The sequence below is a fragment of the Lonchura striata genome, chromosome 2 (assembly GCF_050655825.1).
Source record: "Lonchura striata isolate lonStrDom1 chromosome 2, ASM5065582v1, whole genome shotgun sequence".
Taxonomy (NCBI): Eukaryota; Metazoa; Chordata; class Aves; order Passeriformes; family Estrildidae; genus Lonchura; species Lonchura striata.
In genome coordinates this window covers 101,184,166-101,208,253 of record NC_140704.1, presented here as the reverse complement: position 1 = coordinate 101,208,253, position 24,088 = coordinate 101,184,166, and the positions used below count along the sequence as shown (strand labels likewise).

General features: G+C 34.3%; 1 protein-coding gene across 10 annotated transcripts in view; it reads right to left on the bottom strand.

The window, feature by feature from the left end:
• The window catches only part of RTTN (rotatin), a 78,871-nt gene that overhangs the window by 6,300 nt on the left and 48,483 nt on the right, over positions 1-24,088 (bottom strand). For 7 of the 10 annotated variants that reach the window (XM_031503992.3, XM_085571873.1, XM_085571876.1 and 4 more), the window contains 11 exons: positions 23,784-23,866; positions 17,813-17,921; positions 16,921-17,119; positions 15,831-15,921; positions 14,691-14,844; positions 14,399-14,536; positions 13,355-13,566; positions 9,517-9,622; positions 6,790-6,884; positions 3,067-3,144; positions 1,504-1,630 (listed from right to left, as the gene is read on the bottom strand). In XM_031503992.3, coding sequence (XP_031359852.3) covers positions 1,504-1,630; positions 3,067-3,144; positions 6,790-6,884; positions 9,517-9,622; positions 13,355-13,566; positions 14,399-14,536; positions 14,691-14,844; positions 15,831-15,921; positions 16,921-17,119; positions 17,813-17,921; positions 23,784-23,866 — 1,392 coding nt within the window. Of the gene's footprint in view, positions 1-1,503; positions 1,631-3,066; positions 3,145-6,789; positions 6,885-9,516; positions 9,623-13,354; positions 13,567-14,398; positions 14,537-14,690; positions 14,845-15,830; positions 15,922-16,920; positions 17,120-17,812; positions 17,922-23,783; positions 23,867-24,088 lie in introns of those variants that run through there. The other 3 variants (XM_085571874.1, XR_014952841.1, XM_085571880.1) reach the window with 3 other exon arrangements.

Here is a 24,088-nt window from a genome sequence, read left to right as displayed (position 1 = left end):
GCATCTACTGTTCTATTGCTCTAGAACGTAAGAGGTGATTCTGCTGTTAAACAGAAGCCATTGCTCCATCCCAGAATGTCTCCTTAAAAACCAGAACATATATCTAATTATACAATTATTTGGAAGTTGAATCTGAAGAGATCCTCTGAAACCGGATCAGAAAAAGAAGTCTCCATATAATTTGAAAGGATTAAAATAATTTTCTTAGAATATTTTTCCAAGAAATATAAGTGCTGTCTGCAGTTGTCATTACATTGTACAACAGAAGAATGCACAATCCTATGCTACAGAGTTGCAAGTTCGAATTAATACAGCAGTGGGGAACAGCTATGCTACCGACCTAAAATAGATAAATGCCTTCTGCACAAATATAGATATATGTCTTTTTTTTTAGTGGCATTGACCATCAGCAACAGGCAATTTCTTACATGGCAAAAGTAAACAAAAATGAGACAATATTTAACTGTGACAAATATTTCCATGCATTTCTCTAACTACACTGACGAGCAGTAGTTAACCAGTTCAGAGTAGGTAAATTTGGGACACCTCATAAGCCAGCTATTTCGAACAGAAAGAAAAAACTTGACTGATCAGAGCACTTGCTCTTATCAGCAAGGAAAATAAAAATGCAGCCTAGAGTCACTTCAGCTTGATTTCTTGCACGTGGACAGGACACAACATTTTTATTTTAGACTCTGTAGCTGACTAATATATAACTTTCTTCAGTCCATATTAAAAAAAACCACAAACCTTTATTAAATAAAGCCATTGCAGGTTTATTTAAGGTCTGGAGACATTAACTTAAAAAAAGAGTCATATTTTAACAGTTCTTGACAGGGAGAAAGGAACAGACACTTTTGTGCTTCTTCAAGCTACTTGCAAATCATTATCTATGATTTGCTAAATCTAAATAACCAGAATATGAAAAGAGAAAAATCCATGCTAGAAGAAAGTTCAGGCTTCTAGCAGTGGGGATAATTATCAAGGGAAATAAAAGGTTTGCTCAAATGAAAAGGAGACTCCTTATGAAAAATATACAAATGCAACCTACTGAATCCAAGGCATAAATAAATTGAAGAAATTTAATACAAAATTTAATTGGACTATTTCAAAACCAGAATGTCATCAATAAGGACTGACTACAACCCATACAAAGTTCTGATACACTGTTCTCTATTAAAGAATTCCTAGAATAGTAATTCTATAATGTACTACTCAGCTTGGCAGGACATTCAGCAAAACCTTCAAATATAATGGTTTGAATTAAATACTATTTAATCCTTTAGTACAATTGCACTATTGCTAAATCCAACAGCTTGAACCAGATCTGAACAAAAGTCTGGAATGTATTAAAATCAAACTCTTATTGGATTTTGATGGACCAATGCTTTTACACTTTCCTCTTACAGTAAAAATAAACATTTTTTCCCCTTTATTATGCTTTTCTGTCTTAATTATTCTGGTAAAATATTTTGGTATTCCACCACAGAGTGACTTTCATACCTGCAGGATAGTTTGCAGTGTAGACACAAAGCAAATGCAGAGCTATTTGCATTGAGGAGTCATCTGCTAACAACCAGGGCCACAGAGAATGCAGAACAGGAACAAGATGAGCTTTGAGTGCTGCCATCTACAACAACATGAGGAAGAATTTCAAATGCAATCATTCATTTGAAAATGAAATATAGAATGAGAAAACCATATTTTTATCTTATGTTTTATCTTATGGCTTGAAAGATTGTACAGAGAACTGACACCATCGTTTCAATCACCAATAAATTTAACCCTATACCAGTCAAAACCAGCACATATCTTAATTACTGAAAGACATGCAAACAAAGTAAAGATTTATTCATTCCAACTGTTCTTGTTGAAGAGCTCTCTAAAGTTTTATTCAACTCCTTCTAAAGTAACCACTGGAACTCAAAAAAACATGGGAATATAAGAGTGCAATTGTATACAGAGCAAATGATAGAGCTCTCCAGTTATCAACAGCAACCTCCTTCAATCCTCCAAGCAATTCTTTCTGCAGATCCTGATCAAAAGAAGAAAAACTTTCCACAATAATCTTAGCTGAGATTATGGCACAACCAAGTTATGGGGACTTCAGGAATAATCAGTTGCCTTATTCAGCCCCAAGTGTTCTGCATACAAAAAGGATGTTAATAGATGCCCTGGAAAAGGGGTACTCCTGGGAAGTCAGGAAATCTTGCAGTTCTACTACTGCATTTGCTAACAGTAGCCCAAGTTGTATAAAAAGCAAGCACAAGTAACACAATGCCAAGAAAAATTAAACTGTGAAAGTGGAAATAAATCTGTGAATGATATCAGCAATAAGAAAGAAGAGCAGTGATGAGAAAGAACAAACACACAAAAAAATGAAAACAAGAAATGTAGTATTTTCCCCATGAAAAAACAAGTAGGCAGAATGAAAGTTGAGCAGAAATTGAAAAGAAGAGAGAAAAAACAAGAATAAAATGAAAAGTCATTCAAGATTTTGACCAAGAAAAAATATTTTATAAAAAACAGTTATGAAAACAAAATTGTGTTTTGGAGGATTAGTACAATTTAACTCAAAGAAAAATAAATAGCATATTATTATTTAGATTTTGGGTTTTGTTCGTTTTGCTTGTTTTGTTGGGGTGATTTTGGTGTTTTCTTGTCTTTCAGAAAGGCAAAAGAAGAAGAAGAGGAAACAACTCTCTAAGATCTGAAATGTATCTCTATGAGCCTTTCTGGTGGCCCCAAACTTTTCTCCACATCCATTTTTCATATTGTATGCTTTGAAAATTAGAATTATTGACTTACAAAAAGCAGAAGTGGATATAAAAGACAATACCCATCTGAAACCACTGGGAGATGATGTTTCCATAAGAACACTAAGTTCCTAATAGATGTGTGAAATATTCTTTGGAATTTGGAATAATAATGAAATATGAAGTATTTCTTGCCATTAATACCAAACTTAAATTTAGCCAGCTTGAAAATAACTTCAAAGTAGAAAAAAAAATTTTCTTCATTCAGTAACTAAAAGTGCTCATATTACTTCAGTATAAGAATACTTACTTTGCATTCTTCATTTTGAAAGAGGCAGTTTCTAAGGAACTGCATAGAACACCTTAACTCCTTGATGAGGTTATCCTCCTATCCAGGGAAAAATAATTCAAGATGATCAATGTAAGACCAGAATGAATTTTGTATAAGTATGAAAGAGATTTCAAAAGAAAAAGTGCAAATCTAAGGTATCAACATTTGGGTAACATCTGCTCAGCAGTTTGCTTCTGATTTCACATAGAATTCATATTAGCTAGCTTCAAGCACATTTACTAAAGACTTTTATAACCAGTAACTTATTATCCTTATCTCTCTTTATAACCCACTGATACTATTTCTAGGGGCACCAATATGACCAAATGCAGAAATCTGTAATGTTGAGCTCCATTTCTCTTACAACTAATAAAGAACGGGCAGGAACTTTCTGAGTATTTGTTCCATCCTAAAGCACACATCTAAAACAAGTCAAATTAATAATTCCCTAGAAGCATTTACTTTTCTTTGGCTAAAAACAAGGTTAAATTAGCTCTGTCTTTCAGACTCTCAGAGGACCTCAGCTGGAGCATGGCGCTAATAATGTCAAGGTTGCAGCTTTGACCTCTCTATGTACTGTTCACTGGATCTGATGATTCTTGGGAATCCCTTCCAACTCAGAATATTCTGTGATGTCTACAGCAGGTCAGGCCAATCCATCCTTACATTCCCAGGATCTTAATTTCCTATCGTTAACTAGAAATATAGAAGCTATAATTAACTTCCAAGATCATAAAAATATTACAGAAATAAATACAGACCTTTGGACAGTGAGGTGCTACCCTGAGATTCAAGTTACTAGTGAACAAAGAATCTATCTTCTTGACAGAGCTGTGACACTAGAGGGCAGTGATGGCTGACCTAATAGTGTCACCTATAAGGGTGACACACTAAACCACTTCTGAAAGATTACCAAATTCCAACAAGCTTGTTCACCACAGGATACTATTCCCATCTTATCAAGTATAAAGGAACAAAAATGTAAAACAGGATTCATACTTAATCTCAGACAAGGTGAAGAAACAATGCATGCTTATAAATCATAATGAGCTTCTACATCATAAATCATGTATTTGATGACATTTAGAGATGAAGTACTCTGCAGTACAGCCTACTGCAAAAAGGTTAATGAAAGCCAGGTGTAGTAGATCAGGAAGAAACATACAAGTCATTATTACAAATACATTTGATAACTGGTTTGTCTCACTTCTAGTCAAATAAAATGCTAACACTAAAACAAGACTCTTAAGACAAGACAAGAATTCTTTCAAGGAATTCTGTATGTATTAATTTAGTTAATAAGTAAAATAGCATTAAAATGCCATAAACTACAACTCGTATTTAATGAACAAACTTCTAGGAGGTTGAAAAAGTTATAGATTGCATTGATAGCACTGTTTATATTTCTTTATTTTAGGATATCTTGCTTTTTACTATGATGATATTCTGACATGATTTTTTGAAAGCTTGACTACTTCTAAACACTTTTCATGCTCTTCATTAGCACCACACTAATTATTGTGAAAGAAAAGGAATATCAAGTGAAACACCTCAGCTGACCTGAGACTGAAGGTAGATAAAACATGTTTTTCCCAATAATTAAGAGTCAGAGAAAGGAAAAAAGAAAAGGAGCTGGTCATTACCTTCCTCTGAGAGCTGTGCCCCGAATGGGTGAAGGTGCAGTTTTGTGAATGATCAGCTAAATCTACGATTAGAGCAATGTCTCAGTGTCCTCCACATGAAACTGTCATTATGTACCACATCTGATGAACGTACACTTACACATGATGCAGGCAACATACACTCCCAGCTCAGCAAGAAATCTGCCACAAAGTATTTTGCAAATCTTTCAAAGAATTTTCAATTAAACATAAACTGTTTCTGAACTTTCTCAGAGGCTCCTTTCCTCCAATTTCATTCAAGTTTTAAATTTCTCCTCAATCCAAAAACTACAAAGAACCAGCTGACTTCAACTTTACAGGACATATCTAGGGCAGGACACCTTTCAGCCTCAAACACTTGGAAAGGTAAAATGAATGTGTTTAGAAAATCTCAAGAAAAAATATGATAGCCTTCAAATCTCAGGGTCAAACTCAATTTTTTTTAAGAGTTCATTGCCATAAAACACATTTCCATACTCTCACAAATCAAAAGCTCAGATAAAAATACTATTTAGCTGAAGCAATGGAGAAATACCCTACAGGAAGGTGATTTCTGCAATTTCTGATTTATGTGGGAGTGGACAAGATATCAAATTTGACAGCAGAGGTTACGGCCTGTATTTTATTAATTCTCTTATATGATAGTGGCAGAAAACAAGCAGATTGCAACAAAAATCTTATAAAACTGTTGTATGATGGCAAGACATAATTTATATCTAAATGTGGCAAAGAAGACTTGGGTGACATGAGAGTCTGGAAGAACTGGAAGGCAAGTTGAAAAAAAAAAGGCTAAATAAATAAACTGTGAATGGAGAGAAACTACTGGGAATGCAGGCAGTGGGACAATCAAAAGTATGAGGTTAAAAAAACCCAAAACTGACAAGAAGTTAAAAAAACAGGACAATAGAGTCTGATGACAAGAAACTGAGATGTCCAGACCAAGTTTGAAGGAGAAAAAAAAACCAAAAACCTGAAAGTCAGATAATAGGAGAATAAAAAAGCTGTGATTTACATGCACAAGCAGAATGGAACTAGTTTTGGGATAGGAGGGAGATTGACTGATACAAGAATAGACAAAACCAAAAAGCTAGCACTGGTTGAAAGATACTGAAAAAAATAACTTAAGAAAAACAAAAAATATTATTGTGGAAACAGCATTTTAAAAATTAGCTGGATTAGATAGGGTCATAAAGTGAAGACTGAAAGTTCAACTAAGTTTGAAAACCATACTCTTATTTAAGATAAATATCATAAATTACAAACACGACAGATTATAAAAGGATGAGACTTGTACCTGAGGGGATGTCTGAAAGTGAATTCTCAACTCTCAATCATCCTGCTATTTGCTGCTTTCAGCTAGGATGGACTAGTTGCTAATTCTGATAACCTAGACTAAAAGTGGGAAGTACCGAATCCTCCAATTAATGAAAAGACATGAGACAAAGCCAGTACTTCAGAAGCTGATCATGTATTCTACTTTGCACATAGACTATTGAGCTTAGACAAACAGAAGCTTGGAATTTTGGAAAGAAAAGTTAGTGGAAAAAAGGAGGATTCCTGAAAAGAGATGGTCCCTGAAAGAAAAAAAGGGGCCCTAAAAGAAGAATGTGAAGATCCTGGCTGGAGGAACAATTTGGCAATGGGAGAAGATCCTGAAAGCCAGAGAGATGCATGGAAAAAAACTACCAGGACATGCCCAGGGGCTTTGTCCAGTGAACAGCCAAGACTGGGCAGCTGTAAAGTATGAACCAAGGTGATTTTCTGCCTGATATTCCTGAAGTAGCAGTCATCTCTATGTTGGCAAAGGTAGTTAAGACATAGTGAGACCTCTGGGTGGAAGAGTGTGTGAGATAATAAAGTTGGTAAAAGTTCTAATATCATTGAATTTTATAGAAGCTCCAGTATCTGGACCCACTACAAGCTGTCATTTACTTTGTCTCATTCATAACACATACAAGTACTATCTGCCTCAAGACAACAAACAAACAAAAGAAAGCCGAGAAGTGCCTTATCCTATAAATGTTCTGTTTTTTATAGCTACCTTTTTCCTCTGTGCTTTCCCAGGTTTTAGGGAATCCAAATTCAGCTGTGCGTGAATGTGCTTCATGTTTTCTATCCAGCTGTCTATCAGGTCAGCTGGAAGACAAAAAGCCAGTAACATTTATATTTACATTCACAATCAAAAATGTTTTATTAAAAACCAAAGTATCTTTCTGGCAATTATCTTCTTGTTATCAGATGACAACAAGATGATCATCTTGTTATCAATTATCTTCTTGTTATCAAGAAGCAAATGGTTTCTGAGATGAAGTGCATCTAGTTGAATGCTCTCAAGAAGCAAGAATATATTTGAGTTCTCTTGCAACAAAGTCCCCTCAGAGGAATGGCCAAAGGAAGGACTGGTAAGATTGAGAGGGGAAGATGATTTGGGTGGAGAGGATAACTCATAACTCTTCAGGATATCTTCAACAATGCTCCTTAGAAGTGCAAAACTTCAAGAGATTAGGGCATCCATTTATTTTACCCAACCTTTCCCTAACAACAGCAGATTTGCTGCATCTGTGGCGAGACAAAGGAAAGCAACTGTACAGGTGACTTAAAGGGTAAATGTTGAGTTGGGCTCTTTTCTTTAGATCTAGTCTTTACATCACTGTAAGATGATGGAGTGACTATGTAAGTGGAGAAGAGCTACAGATATCATCTGTGTGGACCTCTGTAAGGATTTTGACATGGTCCTTTACAACATCCTTCCAAATTGGAGAGTTATGTAATTGACAGGTGCAATTAATAGTCAATGAGGATACTGTTTAATGTCTCCATCAATAACATAGTGAGATTGAGTGCACCTGAAGCAAACTTGCAGGTGACACTAAACTGAGCAGCGCAATTGACAAACCTGAGGTCTCTGAGGCCACCCAGAGGGACCTGGACAAGCTCAAGGTCCAGGTGGACCTCATGATGTTCAACAAGGTCAGGTGCAAGATGCTGCACTTGGCTGGGACAATCCCAACTATCAATGCAGATTGGGGGATAAAAGGATTGAGAATAACCCTGCCCAGACGTAATTAGGGCACTAGTGAGTGAAAGGTTGGACATGGCCAGGCAATATGAGCTCACAGTCTAGAAGGCCAAGTGCATCATGGACTGCATCCAAAGCAGAGCGGCCAGCAGGGCAAGGGAAGAGATTCTGTCCCTCTGCTCTGCTCTGCTCTGGTAAGACCCCACCTGGAACACTGCATCCAGCCCTTGGGTTCCCAGCAGAGAAAAGGCCTGTTGAAGCAAGTCCAGAGGCAGATGACAATAATCCTGAGAGGGATCTAATACATCTATGAGGATAGGCTGGGAGAGCTGGGATTGTTCAGCCTGAAGAGAATGCTCCAGGAAGACCCGGTTGCAGCCTTCCACTTAAAAGGAAAAGCTTAAGAAAGATGGGGACAACTGTTTCAGTGGGGCCTGTTTTAAGGGGTAATGGTTTTAAACTAAAAGAGGACAAACTGAGACTAGATATGAGGAAGAAATTTTTTACAATGAGGATGGTGAAACACTGGAACAGATTATCCAGAGAGATGGTGGAAGCCCTACCCCTGGAAACAGGTTGGATGGGGCTCTGAGTAACCTGAAAAAGTCGAAGCTGTCCCTGATTATTGCAGGGAGGTTGACCTAGATGGTCTTTAAAGGCCCTTTCCAATGCATTCTAAGATTCCATGATAATGGGATAATTCAAGTTGGAAGAGATGGCCTCCAGAAGTCATATACCCAACCTTCTCAAAACCTAAGCAGGCAAGGTTTGCCTGCAGCTTTACCCTCCAGGGTCTTGAAAATGTCCAAAGACAGAGACAGCACACTATGTCTAGCAGTGCTTTACTGCCTTCAAAGGGCAAATATTTATTTACAGGCAGTTTGACTCTCATGTTTCAATTTATGCCCATTCTTTCCATACTCCTATACCATCCACTGCTGTAAAAAAACCCATCTCCAACTTGTTCAAAATCTCATAGGTCCTCCCAAAACCTCCTCTTCTCCAGGCAGAACATAAGTCAACTCCATCAGCTTCTTCTCTAATGACAAGTGAACAAAACCCTGATGGCCCTCTGGGGCACCTGTTGTAGTTATCGACATTTGTTGTCAAAACTGGATGCACTATTCTAGTTTTAGTCTAACAAGTGGTAAGTTACAGGAAAGCACCCAAGACAAAGTGATCAGATCAAAAGGTGTAAAACACATGATGCATGAGAAATGCAAATTCACCATTCTCCCATGTTCTAGAGGCACGAGAAACCTGTGATTGGAAGCTGGTTTACTACTGCGAAGGGAACAAAGTCCTACTTAAAACGTAAAATGGGACCAAAGAAACAGGGAAGAACAAAGCTGAGAAAAAGAAGTCTCTTCTTGTCCAGGTACAGCCAGAACAAAAACCACAGGGCATACTTTCACCTACACAAGTATTGGAAGATACTGCCAGTGAAAAATCTCCAGTTTCTAATGGATGAATATGCCATTAGTAGTAAAAAGCTAAAAGGTCTCTTCTTACTCCAACACAGATCTGTGACTTCACCACAGGGTTTTAAACTGGCTATAAAATAATATTTAATCTGCAGCTGAAAACCTTAATTATCAATAAGATTTCTTAGTGAAAATCTGAAAAAAACCCTGCTACTGAAATCTAGGTCTTCTGCTTTGAAAAAAAATTCCAATCTAATGATAATACGCAAAACACCTGCAAGCATTTGACTCACATATAATTTAACATACATTGTGAAATGCTCACCTTCCAAAGCACATCTCTGGGCATTTTTACTGACAGCTAACAGAGACAACAGTGCATTTGTAGCAACTTCTTTCAGCACATCCTTTGAAGATTTTCTTTCACAGACCTACAAAAATGCAATTTCATTACTGAAATGAAAAAGTGACCATATTAAAAGTAGCATTCACAGCTATAAATTGATTGTCAGAGTCTATATTTTCATTTGGATGATTTATCCCTACATTCCTATATAGAGTTCTCTCTGTATATATTCATGTTTATAGTCAGTCTGCATTGAAGTGTTTCAGGTTTTTCTTGTAACTAATTTTTTTTTAATTACATCCTTCATCTTTTTCTCCTAAGTCCACTCTTCTTATTCTTTTCTTAACATTCTACTTTTCTAAGGCCTGGATTCCAAATCTTAGCATTCCATTATTTTTCTAATATTCAGGAATAGGCTTGGTATTGCAGACAACTCACTAATATGTCTTTTAGAGTAGTCTCACTTTCCTTCTACACAATGATGATGAAGAGATTAAATACAGTGAAATTCCTTTAAAAAAATCACTGAAAATTATTTTAGATACTGTTACTAACCAGTGAAAAATGGTAGCTTGTCTTGGTTTTGTGAGGTCTTTGTGAGCACCACCAGATTTCTAATAACCTAAGTATAATCTCTGTGTTTTCAAATGAATATTTATTTGGAGTCACATAACAAGATAGTTTAAAGACAGGGAGCAGTCTGTACTTCATATATTATCTACCAGAGAATTTTGTCCATCTAGCAATTTTCCCTAAAGTGACAGTTCTGACATCCCAGATAACAGAAAACACCATCCATTGCAAACAGAAAAATATAGGAAAATAAGAACAGTTGCTGGATCATTGTAAAGAGAAAAACATACTTTTAAGCTAGCCAAAAATAAAACATCTTAAGAAAATCTTAATACTTTAGGCAGAAATCTCATGAGTACCTATCCATAGGAGCTCATAGATTTTAATTCTACATACAACATGTATTAATGGACTAATAATTTTTTCAAATTTTCACATGCAATAAAATATCAATGTATGCTCTGAGGTCATAATTTATTGTTCACTGTAACTAGGGGTGAGAAGGTCAAAGGATAAAAAATATTAAATTAATAACTAGAAAAATCCCAACACCTCATTGATAAGGACAACTAACACCAAATAAAAGCGCCGAAGCATGGACTGGGTTCTGTGTTTATAACAAAAAAAAGAAAAAGAAATTGACATTTAACTATAATAGTTTTTATTACATCTGGTGTGAAATCTCAAATTTAACTGCAACACAAGAATGTTTGAAGTAAATTAACTGTTTTTCTGTTCTGATAGGTGATGGTTTCTTCTGAAATTAAAAAATTTAGATGTTTGAGTTACTTAAAAGCTTAAACTAACTGACACAAGCCAGGAAAGAAAAAAATTGTTGAGCTCCAGCAATCCTGCATAGCCTAAGATGTAGGTTTTGTGACTTATTCACTCAAAGGCTTTTTGTCCTATTAAATTGCCAAATGTTTTTACTTGTTCTTAATATTCATTAGTACTTTTGTAATATAAAATATATTTGCCTATCAACCTCTTGGGTATTTTCCTGTAAGTATTATGTGGCAGACTAGAACTGATCTAATAATTAAGGTGAGTTGTCTTATATTTGTATCTTTTTCAAAAGTTTTAATTTCATCTCACTATTTTCTAAATTTTATCTTGAACACTAACAAAATTCCATTCTTTCTTGAAGCATGCTCTTCTATGCATTTTTTCTTACTCTGCCATCAAGAACTGCATAATAAAAAAAAATTATGTCAAGCATAGGGGGCACAAGTAATTAAGAATTAATTAATGATTAACTACTAGTTGAGTGGAAAAAATAACTCTAGGAATTTATAATGCCTTGTGCCAAAAGATTCTATAGTTTTAAACTATAATAAAAGTATTAAAATGAGAATAGACATTTCATTTTTTAAAATTATGTTGCATAATAAATTTAAGATGTCCCATAAATCCACAGAAGATCTGGCTATGTTAGTCTTCACCTACTGTTAGTTGCAGTCTTTCTATTATATAGTAAGCTTTATATCTAGGAAAAAAAATGTTAGGGCCAGAATTTGAGAGTTTATATATAGATTATGCTTTCCTTCTTAATTTTATTTCTGATCTTAAGCACATGTATACCAGGATTAATGTTTACATCCACAAAACAACCAAAGCCTTTCAAAGTCAGCATGTCCACTTACTAAATTTCTTATATGTGATAATGAATTCAAATTTGAGACCTGGTCTACTAATATTCACACCTGTACATTAGGTACTAAATTAGCATTTGCCACTATCAGGTATTCTGTAGATTTTATGTGTTTAGGATGATTAATGGAGATGATTGTTTGTTTGAAAAGCCTCTCATCCCTTTCTATGTTAGCCAATTATTTGCTTGACTGCTTCTCTTAAAGAGTGCTCCTCCTGAAGAAAGTCTGAAATCTTTTGGGTTGTTTTTTTTTTAATTTTTAATGGTGGTTTTGTTTAGCAAGCACAAGGTGTTGTTAGGTGTTTGTTGTTTCAATAGGCTACTTTATATCCCATGGGCTCATTCCATTGTCCTCTCAATGACTACTGTAAGGGGGTATAAATAAATATATGTACTTTGATCTAAGAAACTGGCTGTTTCTTTCCTGTTATCCTTTCAAGGAGATCATAGCAGCCCTGTAAGGACCTAAAGAGCACAGGCTATCTTTTGAACTCTTTTATGAACAAAATACAATGTTTGTCTACATCTCTGAACAGTTAAAAAGGATGTTAAAAGCTGATGTCTCTTACAATACTCAAATTATGTCTAAAGTCCTTCAATTGTCCGGGCTGTAGTTCATTCTTCACTGTATCAACTTTTTCTGCTCTCAGCATAAGAATCATCCTCTTTTTGCTCACATAGATTGATATCTTATATAAACTCGTATGAATATAGAGGAATGTTACAACATGTCTTTATCAGACATACTCTCATACAACCATACTTTTCATGCCAGAGCCAAGGAGTTTTGTTTCAGGCATATATGCAAGTATTAATACAAAAACCCAACAGGATATTTAGCAAACTATGGGATTTGAAGAAAGTGCCCTTGTTTTGCTTGAGTCCCTGAAAATCGTGTCCTCACAGGAAAACACTGTGCCCTGAATTATCTGAAATTAGTTGCCAAAGACATAGAGAATTCTGGTTATGCAGCCTGTACAGTGACCAAGAAAGACCCTATTGGGAAGTTTTTCCTCCCTGAAAGACAGCAGGTTCTCAGTGGACAGAATACCATGCCCCAATAGATACAATAGAGCCACAGCGCTGCAACAGAGCAGGAAAGGAGCACAAAGTTTGTGACAAGTCTTGGTAGGAGTAAGGTTATTCTACAAGAACTCAGCATCCATAGGAAGAGAAGAGATGAATACTAAAAGAGTATTCTTTTGGTCATCCAATATACAACTAATAAATGTCAAAAAAGATGTTTTACATAGCAAAATAGTACTAAGGTACTTATTAAAAAATAGGTGTAACACAATGACTTCAGAACAATCAAATGGCAATAATAAGTGACATTTTATATAATGTGCATCATTCAGAAAAAAACCTACACTTCTAATCATAGATCACTATGATTGTTGCAGTGACAAACTGCATATAAATTAAACAGATAAAAGAACTAAGTTGGAGGGAAAACAAATAAGACACAAATTACATGTATAATTTGTTTACTTCAACCAACCTGTAAATAAGGGAAGGATTAAATATAAAGGAAGTAAAAGAGTCAAAAATGCAAAAATATATCCAGCAATCACATTGGTAAATTTTAAGTACCTGAATAATTAAAGCAGTAAGTTGAGTTACTGGTGCCTGGCATTCTTCAGTGTGGTCCAGAAGAAAGCTAATAGTTGGATTTTGACATACACTCTGTTTATCCTGGAGCTGTTTTCTTCCTTCCTCATTCAAAAGGACAGAGAGGAACTGTAAACTAGCCACATATAAAGCAGGATATGTGGTAGACAGATGAATACAATCAGAAATGGTATCTAAATGGTTAAACAAAAAAAATTAAATTTTTTACATTTCATTATGAATAAAGCTCAAGTATACTTTAGAACACAGAAAGACTTATCAAAGAAAGCATGTGAACCCAGAAGCAGTTACACAGTGCACTGTTAAAGGAATTCTACAAATTCAATGCATCATATAAGTCTTCAAAATAATCTAAGAAAGAAAAAATTGAAGTTTTATAATGGTTGAATGAATTAATTGTTCTGCATTCATTTGACTATCAAAAAAGCAATCTCCATTTCACTCAAACCACTCATTTGTCCAGTAATTTTTTTAACTCTCCACATTTTATCAATAGCTTATATCATAAAACCAACAGTATGCATTAGCTGCTTTATTTGCAATTGGATTTGGGTTCAGTAGATCTCTTAACATGCACAAGCTTGTCTTGACTGTGTTCACACTTCACAGAACAACACAGAACCTTGCCTAACTACACTAGTAACTAATGTAAGAATAATTAAAATACAAAAAAACTGTTTAATAATCTTGGATTTCTGTATCTCCCATCTCCCCTCAAAACTTTGCTCTTCTTTGATGCAAGTTATTTAAAAAGAAAGAAGGAGAAAAAAATATAGTGCTAATGGATCATTTAACAAATGCCACATTTGGTTAAGGTTTACAACTAAAATCATTCATCCATACATGTGAAGAAAACAAAGCAAGTCAGTCAAGCTCTGGACACATTGGTTTTCATTGTGGGTATCTCATTACTAATTACTTAATAGCATCTAAAGAACAATGACTCTCTTTTCAATTTGTTTATTAGTTGCTAGGAAAAAAAAAACATGCAGAAATAGTCATTACCAATTATTGCTGTACAGTGATTTGCAAGGGCTGCTGTCACAGATGGAAAAGATATCTGGCCACTTTTCCACAGTAATGTAGCTAGAAGGCTGAAAGAGTCGACCCAAGTTTCATAAAGTACAGATTTTAACTCGGTATCTGCAAAGATAACACAGAAAAAAATCAAACCATTTAGAAATGTGCACAAACCTGGAAAGCTGAGCTTGACCACTTCTGTCCATTTACCTCAAGATGGTACCTAAATGAAGACCTGCCTCTGTCTGGTTATAAAGGAAACAAAGTACTTCATTACCTAAGCCAGCTTTGGGATGTATGGTGAGAATCCTGAAGGTATTCTCTAACAGAGGTTTCAGCAGTTCATCCTGGATTACAAGCTGAGAGTCCACCAATAAACATGATTTCAGAAGCCTGGACACAGATGACAAGTACTGAAGTAATAACAAGACCTGTTAAATATTTGTAGAAAGATATGAAATAAAGCCATATATTTACAACTTCCACATTATTTTAATTTACTCACATTATGCTAACTGTTTCATAATGTTTAAATATATATAATTTAAATAACAGAACATGAATTTAAAATGTTTCTCTTAATTTGTACTGTAGAAGATGAAACAGAATCCCTAGTACAGAAACACACATGTGCAATCAATTTTCTAGTACCAAAGCAAAAGTTCCTTGTGAGGAAGTCATGACTCTTGCTACATTTACAGCAGCATACTCATTGTAAAGTCACAAAGAAAAACACAAAAATGGTCATTAATACTGAAGAATACATGTATCTTCCTAAAAATAGAAGCTGACATATTTATTTATTTATTCTCATAAGTATTCTGCAGAAACATATTGATTTAATTAGAAGAGCAATTTACTTCTAAGTAAACCTGAAAGCAGAGCAGCAGAGGCTATGGAATGGCTGTGTCATGAAACAGCATATTTTACACATTGTATATACAGAGTTAAACTTGATAAAAAGGTAGTTCTATCAGCAATAACCCTATATGGTTTGCATACATCAAAATTAGCTGAGAACTATGTAACTGTCTGCAGGATCAGAGACAAAGCAAAGCAGCCAGATTTGTTACAGACAATAAATATCCAAAGTGTCAGTAACTATATCTGGCTTATACTTCAGTAACATAAAAAAAATTCTATTACATCATTTCTTCAATGGCTAAATTTAACTTCTACTTTTAAAAGACAATTAATTTCCAGTTTGGTCATTCCAATTCTAGTCCTAACACAGAAATTTATTCTTCTATGCTGAATAAAATGGTTTATTTTCACTTAAGCTTTGTCAAAAGCACAAAGATTCACATGAATGTAGCCCATAGTAGTGTGTCTGGACTATGTTAATAAAGATAAATTATACTAATATAATTAAATTCATAACTTCAAAAAATTAGGAAGTAACAAATGCTTCTCTAACCTGAGCTTTTACATTTTCTATATGACATCGATGACCCAATGGAGCTTTCAGTTCCAAGATGCATCTTTCAACCAGATTAGCACTTACAAGACTAAAACAAAATATATTGGTTAGAAATACAATTAAGTAATTAAACATTCTATTAACTTAACATTCCATAGAAGAGAATAATATAAATAAACCAAGTAGAAACAAAGTAAGATGCACTTACTGCTAAAGCCCACTATTTTAAGGAAGTCTAGTGCAATGGCAACTATAGCAGCAGTATGTTGTTTCAAGATAGCTAGACTAATATAAATTCTAATAGCTGCTACTGCAATGACAAAAATCAATTTTTTCTATTTGATTTTTTATTTTCTTTCCTCTAGAAGAATAAACACCTCTGCAATAATATAAGCTGTATTCACATCAGGATTGTTGGAATTTTATGTTTGTTCGTCTGTGTTTTATTTCTTCCATTAATTGCACTATGAAGAGCAACTACAAATGTTCTTGAAAACTTTTACCAAAAAATGAACTAATTTTTCATGCTACACTTCAGGACTTCCAAACATTTTTTTATACACAAAAGAATTTGTTACAATGGAAATGGAAATGCAGCATACAAGCTGAAGACTTCTTTGAAGTGGTTCCTCCTTTTAAAAGGAACTAAAATACTAGGATCCATCATCCAAATTTGGCAAGTTTTATTTACTCTCTTTTAGTGTGAAAATTCTTGGCCCATCTTCAAAATATTTCATACAATTCAAAGAAGAAAAACATAAAATGAACTGAAATGATCTGCAATTACAAATGCCTGAAAAAAACCCTAAAACATCATGAGAGGAACACAGTAGTGCTGCATAAAACATACACCACAGATGGAATCGCCAATATGACTACCTAGTCTGTGAAAAACAAAGTAATTCTGATTCATTTTTTCATTTGATTGTATTTTTTTATTAAAAAAAAAAAATCAACACTTCAGGAGCAAGAAGTGATCAATATGTTTAACAGTTTTAGTAAGAAACATGGGTAGATCTCATTCAGAGATTTTTTAAACGTCTATTGCTACACCTTGTTTGTAGCTCAACAGTTATCGATCTCATACCTGCTGAGAGTTGTTAGCAAATGCGTTTGTTGAAGGGCAATTCCAGTATCTTTTGGCATCACAACCAGCAGATTGTGCAGAAAGCTGCAAACAGCTGACAAAAGGGCAGGTGTGACTACAGCACACTGTTTAGACAGAGCAGCAGACATAGGAGAATCATGTTGACTTGGAGATTCTGTTATGGTTGTATCACTTTGACCTAGTGTATGTTGAATTAAAAAAAAAAACAAACAACAAACAAAATAACCAAAAGATCAAATTACAGCAGTTACAAAACTTTTTCATAAAACATCCAAGTCCTCTCTATATTTAAATTGTATATTCAGGAATGAAAGGGGGAAAAAAAACCCCCATGAAATCAGATACAAGAAATAGTTCCCAAATAAAATACTCCCTCTACCAAGCATTAAATAAAGATAACTAGCAAATTTGGAAAGACACAAACTTCCTGTCCTTTCTTTAAAAGAAAAATATTTTTATTTGTATACAGGTGTCTCTACATATATGACTATAAATATATTTTTTTGTATTACATAAGTTTTTATCCTTTTACATATAAAGAAGATTATACACACATCTTTGTGTATGTGTGTGCATACACACTCCTATGTATGTATATGACAGCTCTACCATGACTGATGAGTTGAAAGCATGACTAGATGCCAGGAAGAGAACCAAACTCTTGAGCTACATTTCAAGCAGTACCATTTTCACTTGCATCTATCAAAATTCATATTAAAGAATTAAATGTTTGTCTTCTAAAGCAACCACTAGAAGTATCAACTGCTCCAGCGACATGCACTGTACAATGTGCAGCATGGACTAATACTGAAATATGGGTGGGTGAATACACTGTGCTTAGCATCAGGTACAAGGCTTAAGCTTGACTTACCTTGTGCCGTAAGCCGATCAACCACAGTTTCCGGAATAAAACTGGCTGAACTTGGAACTGTTGCCTGAAGCTCAGCAACACTTCCCAGTGATGGTGATGCAGACAGAATCTAGAAAGCCATAAAAAGAGAAACTATTTGATTCCAGCTTTTACAGACTAGCCTCTTATTCATATTCTGCTTGGGCAAGAAAAAACTATTTAAAGATGGGCTATATGAACAGACAAACTGATCAATGCCCATGTTACTGGAAATTTCTTCTCTTCATCCTTGTTTTTCATCCATATAATTGACTCAACCTACATTTGGATAAAGATAGAAAGACATTACTGAAGCATTTAAACTCAAATTTTTCATGGACTATTTGCTCTACTGAGAACATCAGCACTTGTCCCTTTGCACCAAGAACACACTCAGATAAAAATATCACAAGTGCATTTGTCAAAGTTGATGTCTCAGTCTTTTGAGCTCTGAGTGCTTCTCTTAACCTTAAGCCTATGATCCTTAAATGTATTCATTTCATAGTGAAGACATGAGATGTTTAAATGGCAGTAGACAACATTACTAATATAATACTATGCTCCTCCTACCAATTTTGCATTACTTACATTATGAATTTTGTGTGTTTTCTAATGTTCCTAATGCCCTTGTTACTGTGTTTAAAATCACAAGCCTGAGATTCGAAGACTCAGAATGCATCTAAATGATGTTATTTTGTGACAAAACAAGACCTGTATGCAACTTGTTTCAGATCACAGGATAAGTATCTATCATGTCAAGTCACTCTTTCCCTTCTGGTTCTTATTTTCTAGATGGAAAAGTCACATCAGACAATTTTCTTCAAGAGTGTCCCTATACAAAGCAGAGAATATAGAATGCTGGAGAATCCAACGAAATCCCAACAGAGTTAAGACTTGAAGGGTGTTGTTAGAATTTTCCTCACAGTGAGCTTTCTAAGGAAGAATGAAATATCTTGAAGGTTTCCAGAAGTTGGGATATATTTTTACCCAAGGAAATGTTAAAAGTGACTTAACAGACAAAAAGGGTGCAGGGAAGGAAATCACAGATCACTCTGTTCCTAGCTATTGTATCCTTGCAACCTCCACATTGTAACTTCCTTTTCTCCCACATTATCCTCTGGTCTCCCACTATTGTTTATCCTACAGACATAAGTCTTTCTTCTTAAGCCTGCTCAGTTGTTCCTCAAGAAAAGTCAGAGGATTATTCTAACACATAAAACAACCTACAGTAAGATCTGGGGGTGTGTCCAAAACACAGGGAACACAGAGCTTATAGAGTGAGCACACAGAATGTCCAAAATAGAGAGCACACAGAGTATCCAAAACACATAGAGCTTGGATCATAGAAACACTAGGACATTTGGCTAAATTATTCTCTTATTATCAAAATGCAGTACCAAGCTGCACTGAGTGATTGAAATTCAAATTCTATTTTGATTGCACAACTAAAAAGCATATTTACCAATTTTAAAAAGTCACTTGAAGTTCTATGCTTGCTAATTTAAATAATTATTAAAATCCATTATTATCCATTAAGCTAACCTATCATGACACATGGTAAATTCTGCATTTATTCAGCACTATACATCAATTCCAAACATTCTAATAGGTGAGAAAAGTCATAACACTTTTATTTAAATAGAACAAACCCAAAATGTAATTTTTAACAGTCCATATGGTTCTTCTGAAACAAGTAAAACCCTAAGAGGACTTTAACTATATTGAGAGTCATCTTACAGATATTATTATAAATTATACAACCTTTCATGTATTAGTAAAAAGTATCAGCTACCTCATACAACTGCTCTCTATCTTCTATAACTCTTTCAACACTTTAGGCAAGAAAATAAATAGTTCTGTTGCATCAAAATTTTTTTAAAAATCGGCAAAAGCTTTATCTGGTTAGAAAAATATAATCTTGCACTGATGGAACATTTATTGATAACTGCATCACAGTGGCAAATAGGTTAAACCCCAAAATTTTCTGCTGTCATAACAGAAAACATACAGTAACACAATGAAGTTCTTTCCATACCATTCTGTCTTCTAGGGAAAAAAAAAAGGTATTGCCACTGCTATAAATCACCTTTGATAAGGATGAAAGGGAAGTCTGGCACTCAGTATTTAGTAAAGGATATTTACTACTGCCACCTTTTTTTTTTTTTCTGAGAGCAATGAAGCATTGTGTTGCTTAACAGTGAAACTTTGGAAGGGGGTGTAATAGGGGAAAAGGTTCTATGTGTGGAGAGGGAGATGACAACTCCAGATTAGAACTAATTCAAAAGAATACAAAAATTGTCAGAGTGGAAACACAGGAGAAATGTGTGGGCTTTGCCATTTATCTACTAGATAGGAATAAAAGGTCTTTTCTTAACCTCTAGTACAAAAATCCCTCTAGCATTGCTTTAATAGGCTTGCAGTGATTAATTCTATTCAGTTCTCTTTTCAAAGGTTTAAATCACTTAACTGTAGAGCACTCTGGTAACCACAGTTCCAGAAAATAAGGCACACATTTTTATAGAAAATAGCAAGATTTCATAGGAAAGAATGGCCATGACTTAAGGCTGTCTGGGAGATGTCTGTAGATCTTTAGCCCACATCATTTTTACCTCAAGTTTTTAAGTAACTGCTAATTTTGCTAAGATTTCCTGGACACAGAACAGCCCTAGCATATTTATGCAGTGTAAAGCAAGTCAGTATCTCCATGCAGATCGGTGATCTCTTATAATATCTATGAAACTCAAACCAAACATGTTGCTTAAAACAAGAGTAAGGATTTTTCTTCTCTAATGATAACCTGAGTTAACACTTAAACTATTTATTCTATAAAAGACCAAGATTATTAATTATCTCAGAACTGGCCTTTTTGCAGTATCCATATTCCAGTTCACAGAATAATAAGGATAAATTTGACAAAAATGTGTAATCCACTGGGATATTAAAGATCTTAAAAATACAGTGCATAAGAATTAACACAGTATAGACAATCCAGTTCTGCTGTCTTTTTCTATTACACTTAATCATTGATTTAATCCCCACACAAGTATTCTTTACTCTATAAAAAGAACAAATTTTACTTATGGTCTCTGCAAAATTTCTGACACTCTTTTTAATTTTCTCAATTTTCTTTCTGCAAATTTGGGGAAAATAACTGGGGATGGAGGAAAAAAGATAAAGCTGAAAAGTAATTGAGTTGCAACTTTCAGTTACAGTCATATGGCTCTACGTGAAATCAGCTCATGATAGCAGACTCCTCAAATAAAGTACTGGTTACATGAAATCTGGAAGCAGAGAAAACTAATAGAATGCTAGGAAAATGAATCAATATGAACATATCTAGATAATTTTTTAAAATGTTATTAAAATATGAGAGAAGAGTTTTCAACAGAAACTATTCTACTTAGTTTGATTTCTTGTTCTCAAGTATTTGTGGGTGTTTTCATCAAATCTGTGCCAAGCATCTAAAACACATTTGTCCCTTCAGTGAGACCTGAAGATTCCTTTCCATCTGTGATGGGTAAAGCACGCCATCTGGTGGGCTTGGAATAACAGTATTTTCCTGGCACCATCAACATCCAACATTTAGCAATAAACTTCTACAAACTTTTTGTAATGACTTTATAAATATATTTCTTTATTCATAAATCAAAACAGAAATTGGGCCAAACTGTGACCCAAAAATTTGAAGTTATGTAGGAATAAATTACAAATGCTTGAGATTTCAGGACAAGTTTGAATTTTCAAGTATTTCCTAACTTAACTAGATACACACTTCAGATAACTGCCCTCTGAAATACAGTTTGCAATCAGTCTCCATCAAAGTTATGCTCATCCACGTTTTTTCTCCTAATTAATAGTGGCATTGGAACATCAGACCTCTACGGTTTGGAAATTTTCATTATGACATGCCAGCACTGGCATTTTTTTAAAGGAAAGAAACTTAGTTAATAAAAAAAAAGTTTACAGCTGCTCAAAATGTCCATGAAGGGTAAACGGAAATTAAACTAACTTCCAGAAATGACAAATGAAGTCTTAATGTGACATCTTCATACATGTTAGGGAAAGAACGAAAACAAAACACAAACTTCTATAAAACTCACATGGTTAGCTATAAGAGCCTAATCTTAGCAAGCATGAAGTCTACAATATGTGGAAGACTGATATAAATTAGTGTAGCTTAGTATTACACTGTACTTTCCACTGTTAACAATTAGTTGCGCGTCTACTGAATGGAATAGTAAAGCTAACTCTTTGTGTTAAACTATGATGCCACTTTACATATATAAATATGATATATTAATTTGATCTAGTAGATTCCACATTATTTTTTCCTTTCTTTTTTGCTAACTACTGAAGCTGAAAAAAATTAATGTTATGAACTTGTCCAATTCTTCATAAAAACTCAAGCACAATTTTAAGTAGATTAGACACTAAGCTTTGATAAGAATTGCTGCAGTTTATTTTTGTCTTCAAGTAATATGAAAAAAACAAGATGAAATTTGATCAACTTTCATTCCTGTAAGTAAGTGGCATTCAATTTATTCAGTAAAAAGTGACCCGGGAACAACTGCTTTTAAAAAATAAGAGATTATTATGTAAATGTTTTTTAGAGGAGCAATCATGATTGCATGTACTTCCTGATTTACATGCACTTTAATTTATTTTAGTTTTGGCCTTCAAATTTGAATATTTGTGTATAAAATAACCCTAAGTGCTGGGGGTTTGCTGTTCTTCATTAATGAAAATTAGATTAATTAATAAAGTTTCTGAAAATGAAAAATCAGTTTACAACTAAAGTGCACTTTTTCCTTAGTTATTAAAAACATGTCAGATAACATTATCAGTATTAGACAGCAATAAATTTATAACAAAGAATGAAAATAACATGGAAATTATAGTTGTGCAATACTTTTGAGAGAAAGTTTTTTCTGGTTTTATTTTTACCATGTTCCAGCAAAATTGAGCATAGAAATTTTTGTCAAGAAAACAATATAGGATCTTGTAATTTATCAGCCTTTGTCACATCCACACATGCATCTGCTTAAGAGAAAAGAAACTTCTAAACAATGATACTGTAGCTTCAGTAATAGATTAGAAGGAAATTCATAAATGAAAAATTTTTGAATATGAAACTAAAAAATAAATTTCAGTGCAAGATGTCAGAGTTTTCTCAGATCTATACTGCAGTCTTTGAAAAATGCATTATTTTTATCAGGTAACTAATGAATGTTATAAAAGCTTCCTCCACAGCCTGAACTGATACTGCAAATCTACTCTGGATCTGAAAGAATGTCTTTCAATTTCTCCTCTGCATTTGCCATCTTGAAAGATGGCACATGTGTACAGCTTTTCATTACCATAGTCACAAACAAATTTTTCAAGCAGTTACCTGCCTTCTGTTTTCCATGTCTCTTTCGGACTCTACAAGCACTTGTGTCACTTTTAAATTCTACAAAAGCATTTCAGAATCCAGATTTTATTATGGCACAAAATACCCAATGTATTTATGTGGCTTTGATTGATCCAGTTCTGTGGCTGTGTTGTGTAAACACAGGTTCACTCTGAACAGACAATTTGGATAAAAGCAATAGAAGTGACAACCAGAAATGGAGACAATTGCATTTTGTCAATAAAGCCAATTACAGAGTAATCTCTAGAGAATATGTCTTGCTGCGGGAAGCTATAGAATTCAGTACTGCCTTATGCATTTAGCTAGTCAAGGCAAGCTACCTTATTTATTTTTGCTCAGGTTAAGAATCACAAAAGGGTTTTTCCAGCATGTTAAAGCTACATTGGAGTAAATTTCAACTTAATTTCAAAGCTAATTTCTGATTGATTTCACGTTTTGTGTTTTGCTGGGGTTTTTTTTAAACAATTTTAGGAGTGCTAACTTTCTTGAAAGCAGGTCACAAAGAACTGTATATTTCAGATAAATAATTACTCTGCAAGTTACCATAGTCTGAGATGTTGAGTGAGAATGTGAAGATTTTCTCTGACTAGGTGGAGGCTTCCAAAGATTGAGAGAATCATCAAAATCTGTAGGGCAAAAAAATAAGAATCAAAATTACTGTAACAAGCTTTTTCAAGGACTGTTTCAGTGAAAAAATAGCTAGCCACAGCTATCCTTCTGAACATCTCTGAACACAAGTTTTCACACATTGTATCTATGAAATCTTACACATCAAATTATCTGAATAAACATAAATAAAAAATTTTCAGTGCAACATAAAGTAGAATAAACTACATTCAAACTGCAGT